General features: G+C 45.1%; 1 protein-coding gene across 3 annotated transcripts in view; it reads right to left on the reverse strand.

The window, feature by feature from the left end:
- Window positions 1-6,154: 6,154 nt before the first annotated feature.
- The window catches only part of LOC306932648 (uncharacterized protein), a 33,693-nt gene continuing 25,877 nt past the window's right edge, over window positions 6,155-13,970 (reverse strand). For 2 of the 3 annotated variants that reach the window (XM_079514535.1, XM_079514536.1), the window contains exons 9-10: window positions 10,226-10,585; window positions 6,713-7,783 (exon numbers count right to left, since the gene is read on the reverse strand). In XM_079514535.1, the coding sequence (XP_079370661.1) occupies window positions 7,642-7,783; window positions 10,226-10,585 (502 nt within the window). In that variant the 3' untranslated portion in view covers window positions 6,713-7,641. Of the gene's footprint in view, window positions 6,688-6,712; window positions 7,784-10,225; window positions 10,586-13,970 lie in introns of those variants that run through there. The other variant, XR_013791136.1, reaches the window with a different exon arrangement.

Below are 13,970 nucleotides of genomic sequence, written 5' to 3' on the forward strand. Positions count from 1 at the left end.
GATCCAGATCACTCATAGCATCTCTGAGCATATAATTCTGGATGAGCAGGACATGTGCAGCATTTTGTACAAAACGGGCCACTCCTGAAAACTTTGGAAGGCAATCTTAGACAATCAGTGTAGAATCTGAGAAATCCAACAGACTCGTCTTGATCACATGACTACAGAGATCATGTGTACCGATTTGCGTGAGATTTGGATGAAATCTGTGCGACTAACATAAACAATGTGTTTTCCAGAAATCTGACTCATGGTGGTGCTATAACCGGCAGATGTGGAGGGATGCAGGGAAACTGTTTTTCCATGGCCTCTAGGGAGTGCGCATACATAAGTTGTATACAGATCGATGCAGTTATAGGTAAAACAGGAATTGCCCTGTTATAGCGCCACCGTGAGGCTGATTTGGGAAAAAAATAGTGGCTTGTCATCCTCTGCCTAGTGGAAATGTGCGTGCATAATTTCACGGAAATTGCACACTGTGTTTGTGATTTGTGGCATTTTGTTCAAAACGGACCAATCATGCGAGCTTTGGAAGCCAATCTTAGCCAATCAGGATGGAAGACGGGAAATGGTGCAGATCCGTGTTGATCACATGACTATGGAGATAGTGTATACCGAATTGCGTGATGTATGGATAAAATGTGTACGAGTAATCTACAGAAATGTGTTTTGCCTAAATCGGCCTCATGGTGGCGCTATAACAGGTCGTTGAGGAATATTTGGGGCAGAGGTCCGTCGTTGGCATCTAGGGAGGGCGTGTGCAAAGTTTGGCATGGATCGGGCCAACGGTGCCGGAGATTAGCTGGTAACGGACGGACGGAAGGAAGGACGGACAGTGGACACACACACACACACACACACACACACACACACACGCACACACACACACGGACGGACGGAGTGCAAAACATACTCTCTCCCCATGCCTTCGGCCTGGTGGAGACAATAATAGATTATGAGAAATCTGACAGATACATCTTGATCCAATCCAATCCACTTTATTTATAGCACGTTTCAAAACTCATGGGTTTACAAAGCGCTGTACAGGAGGAAATCAAATCAAATACACTATATGTAGCTACTGTACCACACAGAACAAACTACAGCAAGAATACAAAGTACAAACAGTGAAACAACTGAGACACATCACAGAACAGTACAAGACACAACAGTTCCAGACAGTGAAACAAAACATTTACAAGGACAGAAGAAACTCAAGCGGGGTTAAAAGCCAAGGTCTTAAGGTGAGATTTAAAAGTCTCGAATGAAGGGGCCAATTTGACGTGCGGGAGGGGAGCGCGTTCCATAATTTGGGGGCTACAGCCTACAACAGAGAAGGCTCGGTCGCCTCTGGACTTTAAGCGGGTCTTCTTTGAGATTTAGCTGGCCCTCAGACCGCAGTGACCTTGGAGGAGTATAGGCTAAACCTCAATAAGGTCAGACAGATATAGAGGACGAACAGGGAGCCAGTGAAGGGAGGCCAAAACAGGTGTGATATGCTCACGCCTGCAAGTTCCTCTTAGTAGACATGCGGCAGAGTTTTGGACTAGCTGGAGTCGAGCAAGGGAGGCTTGATTTAAACCAACATAAAGTGCATTACAGTAGTCCAACCACGTAGAAATAAAGGCATGCATAACCCGCTCAAAATCACTAAAGGATAGACAGACTTGATTTTTGCCAGCAGCCTTAGGTGATAAAAACTTGAACTGACTACCGCATTTACCTGTTTATCAAGTTTAAGGGCGGTATCTAGTTTGACGCCAATGTTAGAGACCACAGGTTTCACAGGCTGCAGGTAGCCTAGGTCAGTGGGAACGATACCAGGACCACTAGGTCCAAACACTATAACCTCCGTTTTACTTTCATTGACAGTTTAGCGCCATCCACGCCTTGATGTCACTTAGGCAGTCAAGCAGAGGTGTCAGGGAGCCGTTTCTGTCCTTTTTAAGGGGCATAGGCTATAGATTTGTGAATCATCCACATAAAGGTGATAAGAAATGCCACGCTTCTTAAAAATTAGGCCAATGGGAAGGAGATATAGGGAGAAGAGATTTGCCCTGGGGGACTCCAGAGGACAGGGGGGTGGAGGACGATACAAAGTCACCAAATTTAACAGAGAAGCATCTCTCCGATAAGTAGGATGAGAACCAGGCTAAAGCGGTATCTCTTGATCACATGACTAGGTATGACGAATTGTGTGGTTTGGACAAAATCTGTACTATTAGCGTAGCAATACATTTGTTTTGTAAAAATCAACCTCATGGTGGCACTATAACAGAACGTTTTGAAAAAATGGGGTGGAGGTTCTTCCTTGGCCTAGTGTGTGTGTGTGTGTGTGTGTGCGTGTGTGCGTGCGTGCGTGCGTGCGTGCGTGCGTGTGTGCGTGCGTGCGTGCGTGCGTGCATGCGTGCGTGTGTGCGTGCATGTGTGTGATTGATTGAATACTTTATTGGCAGAAATGTAAACGGTATACAGTCAAACACTTAGTCCAAAAGGATATGACCAAAAAAAAGTCCTTGCGGTCTTTGGGGTCAGAAGGTCATGGCAGGCTTTCTTCTGACAGCAATTCCAATTTAAAACACCGGAGAGGAAATAGCTTCAAAGTTCAAACTATGCAATTGCTGCGACGCCCTAAACAAACACGCATACACGCAACGCACGCACGCACGCACGCACGCAGGAAGTGGTGAGTCTTTCCAACTGAGTAGAGATGATGGATATACTGTCTGCCCCAAGTAACAGTACAGGCCACACTAAACATGCTGATTTGACTTAACATCAATGTAAAACATTGCATGTTTGTGCAGGATTGACAGGATTTGACTATATGTCACCTGTTTGATGTGACACATTTTGATGAGGACAGATGGTAACTTCACACCAGTGGTTCCCAAACGTTTTCATGTCAAGGACCCCCAAATTGACACTCATTAATTTTGCGGACCCCCCATTAGAAAATATACGCCAGGGACCCCCATAAGAGAAGATTTTTACAGCTCTAGCAGTGTTTCTCAACCAGTTTGACCTGAATTAGGCTACGATCCCCCATTTAATGGCATTTCTATCTCTGGGACCCCAATGTATATTGTAAAATCAAACTTAATTTAACTCAGAGAGTGTACAAATGTACATTTGTACACTCTCTGAGTTACAGACCCATAAGGGTCCATTTGGTTCCTAATTTTCATTTAGCTGGGGACCCCCTGGAACTCTCTCAAGGACCCCTAGGGTGTCCCCGGACCCCACTTTGGGAACCACTTGTTCACATGGTTCTAACTTCCAAGCGCCCCTCTGCACTGTTACTGGTTTAGCTATAAATACAAGGTTCACTCCCACTCCTATGCCACATTGCCTCGCTTGTTGTTCGCCCCAAGATTTATCTATTACTTTTCTTTTGAAAAAAACAAAAACAAAATAAAACAAAATGCTTCAACTCATGAACACAGCGTGCGATGTCCTTGAGATTTTGCACGCACATTTTGTCCAAAAATCGCGCAAATCAGTACGCAGTACATATATAAGTCATGACTAAGAATCAACCTGCGGGACCACGTTGTTGTGTTGGGAGTGGGGATATGGGCGTGATGTGGGGGGGAAAAGCTCGAAATTAAATAATGATTAAATAATAGGCCTATCTCACAGCCCGCTTTTCACGCCCACTTCCGGTAAATAGTGGTGACTTTAACATTAGCATTTACACGTTTTTTTCTCTGGAGAATCTAAGTACATTTTCTAATGTAAAAATGTGACAGACCAATATTATTATGAAGCAAACAAGATGGTAAATCAGCTCGAACAGATAGAACAAACCTTACCTTGAGAAAACAAAAGTTGTAGACTTCTTAAATTACCCCTGTTAACATGTAGCGTCTATGGAGTGACGTCACGCTATCACCACTAACCCCAAAAGGGGGCGTATTAAGGGGGGCGGGGAAATTCTGTGAGATAGGCTTATTACCATCACCTTAACAGGTGACGTTATAAAATATGAGTCTGCTTGCCTGCTGGCCTGCAGACTCCAAGTAGCGAGTGACAAAACAGCTAGATTTACGGAAAGGCCGCGATTCAGGCTGGAACCCAGGCTAGTATAGAGGGTGTTTAAACTGAAGTGACATCATTGATAAATTCCAAATATTATCAAAGTATTATTCTGAGGCACCACATGCGTCAAGGCATATATAGGGTGACACCTTGAGAAGGCCTGCTCCAGTAGGCTCTCTATTGCTTCCAGACTGAGAGACATCCAATCTGGGCTGGATCCATACTCAGGCACGTGCAGAATGTTAGAGAGGCAGGGGCTGAAATCCCTGCATAAGAGGCCACTTTTGGCCCAAAATAACAAAAATAGCAGATCTACAAGCTCTCAACGCGTCGCGCTGCGACGCGTTGAGAGCTTGTAGATCAGCTATTTTCGGGGCGCAACCCTGCACTCTTTATCTACTGGAGATGCGGTGTATGACTGCAAAATGCTGCGTTCAAGTTCAGGAGACTTTGGGGGAAAAAACCAATTCTCCTGAATGCTGCCTTCCTTTCCGGCAGGGCATTTGCATTTCTTCCACCATCAGTAAATGCTGCATTCGTGGTCTGGAGAGGGCAGTTTGTTTTACAGACGGGTAAAAGGGCATGGGGCTGAAGCCACCTTTGATATCTATGTGTGCACGTCCCTGGACAACAATACAACATGATGAGGATGCAGCAAACATGTGCCGGGTGGGAATGTTAATGACGGAATGTTGTGTACTTGAAGTTATCACGTGAGAATAAGACTCAGGCAGAGAGACGTCCTTATTAGGACGAGGACAGCTAGTACTGGGCCGTGGAACCAGTACTAGCTACATACAGTACACCCCCATACAGTTTTTTTCAGGCTGCTGCCCTCAGGGAAGAGGTACCAAAGTATCAAAGCCAACACAAGCAGACTAAAGAACAGTTTCCTCCCCCAGGCTGTAAGGCTGCTTAACAAGCCTAAATGAATGAACATTGAACATGCCATGGTATTACGGCCTTGTATACTGATCTGAGTTCCTTAAACTTTTTAAAACTTTTATACTTAGTATCGTTATTTAATTATTTACTTTTTTACTTATGTGTATTGTGGAGCATCACCCAACGTAAGTTTTTCACAATGCTCTACCTGTACATCTGTGTGACAATAAACACCTTGAACCTTGAACACAATAAATGACCTCAGCGGGGGACTTCAGGCAAACACCTAACCAAAACTGACCAGCTGCGGCCTCATCCAGAATTGTATACTCAGTGTGTAGGCCTATTCTTAGTGCTACATACAGTAGCTGCCTGCAGGGTTTGGTGACTCTGCACTTGAACCGCATACTGTATCTTTCCAACATTATTGCAAACTATCCAAAATGCCGCAGCTCGCTTGGTCTTCAACCAGCCAAAATTCTCACATGTCTCCCCCCTGCTCCGCTCACTGCACTGGCTCCCGGTCGCTGCCCGCACAGAATACAAAACTCTGATGTTGGCATTTAAAGCAACCAAAGGTATGGCTCCCCCATATCTTGCCAGCATGATTGAACCCTACAAACCCTCCCGCGCACTCAGATCAGCCAACGCAGGGAAGCTGGAAGTACCCTCACTAAAAACGCAGGGACAACACTCCACACGTCCCAAACTCTTCTCCCTTCTGGCCCCAAAACTGTGGAATGCACTTCCCGTTGCAATCAGAACTGCAGCATCACTCCCGATCTTCCGCCGTAGTCTGAAAACCCACCTTTTCAGACTCCATCATGGCCCATAGCACTTACCCTACCCCCCTTAGACAGCACTTCTTAGACTTATATAGCATTTGAAACAGACTTATAGCATGTCATGTAGACAGCACAATAAGTGCATTGTATGTAGTCATAGCACTTCATAGTATATATGTACAGCATAGTATAGCATATATGTATAGTTTATATGTATAGTGTCATTATATAGATATGTTCTAGTTATAGTTTATATGTATAGTGTCATTATATAGATATGTTCTAGTCACGTTCTTAGCTTACGCATGTTTCGCGATAAATGCATTTTACATATGTGATGTATTCCCATGCTTTTTGTTCTTGCTTAATGTAAATCGCTCTGGATTAAGAGCGTCTGCTAAATGCCTAAATTGTAAATTGTAAATTGTATAGGAAAGGGCCCTCCTTGGAGCTCAGATCGCCGCCAGGCCTGGTAGCCTACCCAGGGGGCTGTGTCAGTTGTGGTGTGCAGCCACCATGACAATAAAAGCACTGAAAACTAGTTTATTTCATTATAAAGAAACTCTGGTCCAATGGCCTCTAACCATCAGTAAAACAATCACAATACAAACCAGTAAAATGTTTTCCTTTTTTCTTGTTTCATCAGAAAATACACTGTAAGTAGCACTTAAACTTGAACAAATAATAAATAGCATTTTTTTATAGCACTTTTCCAAGAGCTCAAAGCGCTTTACAATGGTTCACTCATTCATTGGGAGCCGGGAGGTGAAGCGACGAACACTCGAACAGTCGACGCCAGCGATCTCACTTCCCACATTAATGGTGGCAAACTCACACTGACCAACTTATTGGAGGCATTGTAGGGTTCAAGTGTCTTGCCCAAGGACACTTCGACATGTGGACAGGAGGAGCCGGGATTTGAACCGCCGACCCAGGGATCATTGGACGACCTGCTCTACCTGCTGAGACAGCCGCCCTACACAGAAGATATACAGTAGCCTCATTCGGGAGACACAAAGTTAAGTTTACTTCAATTGTTAGAAAATGAACAATAAATTACCAACAAATAAACTAAACATAGGTCTTTTGAAGTTCAAGGATGCCATAGCTTCCGATTCTGAAAGAAAGGGGAATAAAAAACACAACAACCTGACCTATAGATTAGAAGACCATGCAGGAAGAATGATAATAATCATCAATATAATCAATCTTTGTTGTACGACATTTGAAATTCTCAGAACATGAATCGTCACTGAACAGCATTATTATCTAATTAAACAAATGTAAAACAAAAACATTGAACAATACAATAATTTATTCCTCAATATTAAGTATTAACCAAAATATATTAATAAAAAAAGTAATAAAAATTAAAAGTCCACTCCAAATTCCGTACATATTTCATTCATTCAGTCAGTACACAAAATCACATTCAGTACTACATGAAAACAAAGTGTCATTCTACAGCAGTGTTGATTTCGTCGACTAAAACTAACTTTTTTCACTGAAAACTAAATGGAAACTAAATGAAAACTAAGCTATGATAACTAAAACTAAGTTATAAGTCATTTTACACTTGGTTACATGCTGAAAATAGAAGATCTACAAGCTCACAACGCATCGCAGCACAACGAGTTGTAGATATGCTATTTTCAGCAAGTGTAAAAACAGTCATTACGACGGCATCAAGGCCCACCAAAATACATTTTAGTCGATTAAATCAACTGTAGATTTAGCCGCAACACTCCAAATTAGAGTGTTATATTCCTGTAGCCGGCAGTGCAATAAGGCTCAAAAATACGAAATTGAAAGAAGGAAGTGCCCGCACACAACAAAATGTCCTTTTCACATGTTTTATTACCTCCGTTTCGGGCCAGGTGACAACGTTGAGGATAAGGCCCGCCTGGCCGAAACACGTCCTTTCTCCTTGCTACTTGCTGTGGTGCAGTGGCATCATGAGTCCAGTCTGCGTGAGGACAGTGTTCACAGCAGGGATGAGACGTGTGCTGTAGTCCAGCAGTCGGCCATCATACACCAGGTCATCTGCCGTCATATCGGTCTGAATTGAAGCTCTATAAAAGAGGTAGGACATATAGCTTTAGCAACGCATCACAATAAACTCCCTATGTTCACAGCGGAGGATTGCGCCATAGCGCATGGTCTTAACTTGTGCCGTGGTCGCAGCGACTTGCGACCAATGTCTGGCCAGATGGTTTTAACTTGTGTAGGAATGACCGTCTTTAGTGGTTGGAAGGCAGCAGAGGAATTGTATAGAGTTGAACCAAAGGTGTATTTATTCACCAAAATACCAATAGAGCACCGAAGTCTGACGTCAATATCGGTAGAGGGCGCATTTGCATTGTATTCGGGGGGTTTTAGATCGCCTCATATAAGAACTGTGTTTGAAAAATAATAATAAATCATCCTGGCCGTTTCACTCATATGGATATGAAGAATCAACTGACTGAAAGAAAACACTAATGTTACTGCTACTGTACTGAATTAGTTAAATTGTTAGACTGTATCATATATGACCGACTTGTCTTAAACGATACAGAGACAGCTCCCCGACAAATATCGCCAAGACAGTTTGTTTATTTTTGGACCACAATTCTTATATGAGACCATTTTTAAGATGACCCCGTCCCTGTGTTATTCTCCATAGAGAAAAACCTCTGTGAACCAGGGGATGAGCGAGTGACGTCAGGACTTCGGCGCTCTATACTGATCACATTCAATCTTGAACCCACATTGGCATTACACAGTGTCCAGCTTCCACCCTTCCTCCCCATATGACAACCTGCAGCCTTTTATACCCAGCTGCAGCTAGAGCTTGGACTGCTCCATTCACAGGAAAGGGGTATATTCAAAAACTAGGGCAGTATTATGCGTGTCTTAAGTACCAGGTCTTATTACTTAACTTAAGACCTGGAGGCGTGATCAATGCCATTTGGCTATTCTGAGTGGCCAAACAGCATTTACCACGCCTCCAGGTCTTAAGTTAAGTAATAAGACATGGTACTTAAGACACGCATAATACTGCCCTTAACTCTAAAACGCACATAAATTAAACATACAATTAATACATAAAGCCATATCATACCACAGTCTTAAGAACTACAACAATGAGTTTTTATCCCTGACTATTTAATAGTCAGTTTCACTATGTGATTTTGTCTGAGTTTTTTGAAGAGTTGCAAAACTATATATTATATTATAAGGACCTGCGATCAAAAGCAAGATGGAGTCATTCGCTTCCTGACCTCTCAATAATAGACCTTGTCGTAAAGACGGATGCACCACGGTGGATTTAAACCTACAGGAAGGGACTTTACCGCTGCGTCATTAATCGCTTATCTGCACATTTGGTCTACTCTTCACATACTGTCATCGTCATTGTAAACAGTGTCGTTTTTGGCAGCAAATTTAGATTTTAGTTTAGTCATAGTCTTTGGAATAAAACTTAATTTAGTTTTAGTCACATTTTAGTCATCTGAAATGTTTCAGTGTTAGTCTAAGTCATAAGATTTTAGTCGACTAAATCTACATTTGATTTAGTCGACTAAAATGTACTTGGGCGGACCTTGATGGTGTCGTAATGGCTGATTTTACACTTTTACACACATGCAACCAAGTGTAGAACTAAAAAACATCGCTAGGATGCAACTGGGACGTATCCTCAGTGATGTATCCCAAGGTCATCAGGGTTTCGGGTCTTCCAACATCATACAGCTCACTCGGGTGACCCAGCCGGGGTGATCAAGTCCCGACTTACGTCCCAGTAGCTGATCAGTCCCTTAGGGAAAGACCAGGGACACAATCCGCTGCTCCAGAACTACTCTGCCGGTACTGGGCGTGCCATCCGGCGCGTGGAGGGACTAGGCACTGTGGGTTGACTCCTGGCCGGGCACTTCCTACGTCTCATCAGGTCCTCTCCTGCTCTCACCAGGAGTACGAACAGGACCTGTGCGTTGCCAGATTCCCAGCACCAGACACTTCATTCGGGAGTGGTGGATTCCGCAGGCTCCACCGGCAAGGTAACAGTGGTGCCGCAGCTAGGCTCCACTTGCGGCTTGAATGGCCCTCCTAAAGGCCTCACGTGGGTTTTTGGGCGTCCTCCTCACGGCGAACACAGGCTGGGGCGCTAACCCAAACTGCTTACCCGGGTGCCGTCTACATTCCGGCTGCCAACCATCTATCGGGTTGTCACCATGACTATTCCCGGTTGTCACATAGTCTATTATCTATCTTCTAGTGTAAAATTATACTGGATCTCTTGTCCACTAGTCCCTTCCTAACATTTTAGTCTAGTTTTTATTTGTTGACGAAATTGTCAGTATATTTAGTCTTATAGTTTTAGTCATCATAGCTTATAGTTTTCACTTAGTATACATCTTTACCTAGTATACATCTTTACCTAGTATGGTACATCTTTACCTAGTATGGTACATCTTTACCTAGTATACATCTTTACCTAGTATGGTACATCTTTACCTAGTATGGTCCATCTTTACCTAGTATGGTACATCTTTGCCATGTCGTCCTCGACCCGAATACAACCCCTCTTGGAATACAGCAGTCCGTGGACGGTGGTGGTGAACACAGCCCGGGGGTTGACGATGATCTTAAAGTTCACGAACAGGTTGTCGGTCGTGGGTTCGTGGTACAGGTGTGCCAGGATGTTGACCCCGGATACTTCCCGCCACTGATCGGGGCAGCAGCCGCCATGGCGCCGATGAGGACGTTGGGAGGTGGGAGGAGGAGGAGGCGAGGCGACGACGGCGGTGGTGGTGGTAGGAAACACGTTGTTCTCAAACATATAGCCAACGTCAGCGCCGTATTTCTGCTCCAGCAGTGGAAGGAGCTCTGGCCAACTGGGTGATAGATAATGTTTTATATGTCAGGTCTGTGTTATCTGCTTGCAAACAATGTTGTTTTTGTCGACAAGACCTAAGCTATAAACAGCTAAAAACTGGACTAAAATGCTAGGAAGGGGACTAGTGGACCAGTGTAAGTCCTTTTACACTTGGTTGCATGCTGAAAATAGCATATCTACAAGCTTGTAGATCGGCTATTTTCAGCAAGTGTAAAATCAGTCATTATGACAACATCAAGGCCTGCCAAAATACATTTTAGCTGACTAAATCAAGTTAATCAACTGAAGATTTAGTCGACTAAAATCTTATGACATTTAGTCGACTAAAACTAGACTAACACTAAAACATTCCAGGTGACTAAAATGTGACTAAAACTAAATGAAAACTATTCAAGAGACTACGACTAAAACTAAAATCAAAATGTTCTGCCAAAAACAACACTGCTTGCAAACATCATGTCATCCAAAGTGAGTGCAGTCTCCTTCTAGCACTTTTGTTTCGTTAAAAGATTTTTGCTAATATTTAATAATATCAAAATCGTACATGACTCTTGTGTTGTGTTGAAAGCTTGCCAGCTTATATGTATTTGCATTATTTTCACATTTTCATTCGTGTGCAAGCCTTTATTTGCAACTACCGCTTCTGCAGAACAAAATAATCAATCCCTGTTTCGGGTTTGGCCTTTGATTGGTTTAACTGCAGTGCTGCAGCCAATTAGAAATCCTGTGGAAGCGAATAAATGAGACGAGCAGACGGAGTATAGGGAGTCTCTCAGCTTTACTTGAAATGAAATCACTGTTGGAGCCGTAAAAAATCTTCTCTTTTGGCATATATTTTCTAATGGGTGTCCGCAGGCTAATTAGTGTCAATTTGGGGGTCCTTGACATGAACACGTTTGGGAACCACTGTTATAAAGATGTAAAGGAATTAGTGAAGCATGTTTCACAGCAGGGTCTGACATTTCACAGAGATATACCTGTCCACTTGTTGGGGCAGTATGAGCTCATCTATGTAGAGATATACCTGTCCACTTGTTGGGGCAGTATGAGCTCATCACAGAGATATACCTGTCCACTTGTTGGGGCAGTATGAGCTCATCTATGTAGAGATATATGGAATGCCATTCCTGCCGTATCTAGATATAAATACATAAATAAATAAATGCATTTATAAAGCATGAAATGCTCAAATAAATAAATAATTGTGCAAAGAAATATACAATTAAATATTGAAATGTATTCATTTATGTGACCATTTATGTATTTAATTATTTATTTATATATTTATGTATTTATTTAATTATTTATTTCCTTATTTATTTACGTATTTATTTATTTAATTATTTATTTAAACATTTAATTATTTATTTAAACATGTAATTATTTATTTATGTATTTATTTCCTTATTTATTTACGTATTTATTTATTTAATTATTTATTTAAACATTTAATTATTTATTTAAACATTTAATTATTTATTTATGTATTTATTTCCTTATTTATTTACGTATTTATTTATTTAATTATTTATTTAAACATTTAATTACTTATTTAAACATTTAATTATTTATTTATGTATTTATTTCCTTATTTATTTACGTATTTATTTATTTAATTATTTATTTAAGCATTTAATTATTTATTTAAACATTTAATTATTTATTTAAACATTTAATTATTTAATTATTTAAACATTTATTTAAACATTTATTTAAACATTTATTTCATGCCGTATTTCATTGACGGTATGTTAATGAGGGGTGGTCCTTGCTGATGTCACTTAACAGCCATTGGATAATCGATGTGGGAGCTCACAGTTCGATTATACTTGTCTGTGTTTCCCCGGAAATGGCAACCGGAAATGGTTGAATTTGGCGGAAGTAACCAAGAGTGTCTGACTGCAGAGTCCGCTCAGGGGACCAGGAAGTGCTGCAAGGGGGGGGGCGGGGGGAAGTCCGCTTCAGGGAGCATCTGCCAGAGGAAAGGAAACAGAAAAGCGGAAACGGAAACAGATAAACGGAAACAGAAAAGGGGCGTTCCCTTGTTCCCTTCAGTCCGCCGTCCCGGACGCGCTCCCGGGGGTCTCGTGCCCAGGTGGGGGTCCGCGGGGGTCCGCGGGGTATCTCGGCCGTCCCTGGGCCGTTTCGTACGGGGGGAATCTCGTTCGAACCGGGCCGCCGTCCCGGACGCGCTCCCGGGGGTCTCGTGCCCAGGTGGGGGTCCGCGGGGGTCCGCGGGGTATCTCGGCCGTCCCTGGGCCGTTTCGTACGGGGGGAATCTCGTTCGAACCGGGCCGCCGTCCCGGACGCGCTCCCGGGGGTCTCGTGCCCAGGTGGGGGTCCGCGGGGGTCCGCGGGGTATCTCGGCCGTCCCTGGGCCGTTTCGTACGGGGGGAATCTCGTTCGAACCGGGCCGCCGCCCCGGACGCGCTCCCGGGGGTCTCGTGCCCAGGTGGGGGTCCGCGGGGGTCCGCGGGGTATCTCGGCCGTCCCTGGGCCGTTTCGTACGGGGGGAATCTCGTTCAAACCGGGCCGCCGTCCCGGACGCGCTCCCGGTGGTCTCGTGCCCAGGTGGGGGTCCGCGGGGGTCCGCGGGGTATGCATACACACGCACGCGCGCACGCCGCACACACACGCGTGTGTATAGAGGGAGGGCGGGGGGTGTCAAGGTTCGGGGACCCCTGTCTCGTGCCCAGGTGGGGGTCCGCGGGGGTCCGCGGGGTATGCACACACACGCACGCGCGCACGCCGCACACACACGCGTGTGTATAGAGGGAGGGCGGGGGGTCTCAAGGTTCGGGGACCCCTGTCTCGTGCCCAGGTGGGGGTCCGCGGGGTATCTCGGCCGTCCCTGGGCCGTTTCGTACGGGGTGAATCTCGTTCGAACCGGGCCGCCGTCCCGGACGCGCTCCCGGTGGTCTCGTGCCCAGGTGGGGGTCCGCGGGGGTCCGCGGGGTATGCACACACACGCACGCGCGCACGCCACACACACACGCGTGTGTATAGAGGGAGGGCGGGGGTCTCAAGGTTCGGGGACCCCTGTCTCGTGCCCAGGTGGGGGTCACGCGTGTGTCCGCGGGGGTCCGCGGGGGTCCGCGGGGTATCTCGGCCGTCCCTGGGCCGTTTCGTACGGGGGGAATCTCGTTCGAACCGGGCCGCCGTCCCGGACGCGCTCCCGGGGGTCTCGTGCCCAGGTGGGGGTCCGCGGGGGTCCGCGGGGTATCTCGGCCGTCCCTGGGCCGTTTCGTACGGGGGGAATCTCGTTCGAACCGGGCCGCCGCCCCGGACGCGCTCCCGGGGGTCTCGTGCCCAGGTGGGGGTCCGCGGGGGTCCGCGGGGTATCTCGGCCGTCCCTGGGCCGTTTCGTACGGGGGGAATCTCGT

This window comes from Electrona antarctica (genome assembly GCF_951216825.1).
Source record: "Electrona antarctica genome assembly, chromosome: 11".
Classification (NCBI taxonomy): Eukaryota; Metazoa; Chordata; class Actinopteri; order Myctophiformes; family Myctophidae; genus Electrona; species Electrona antarctica.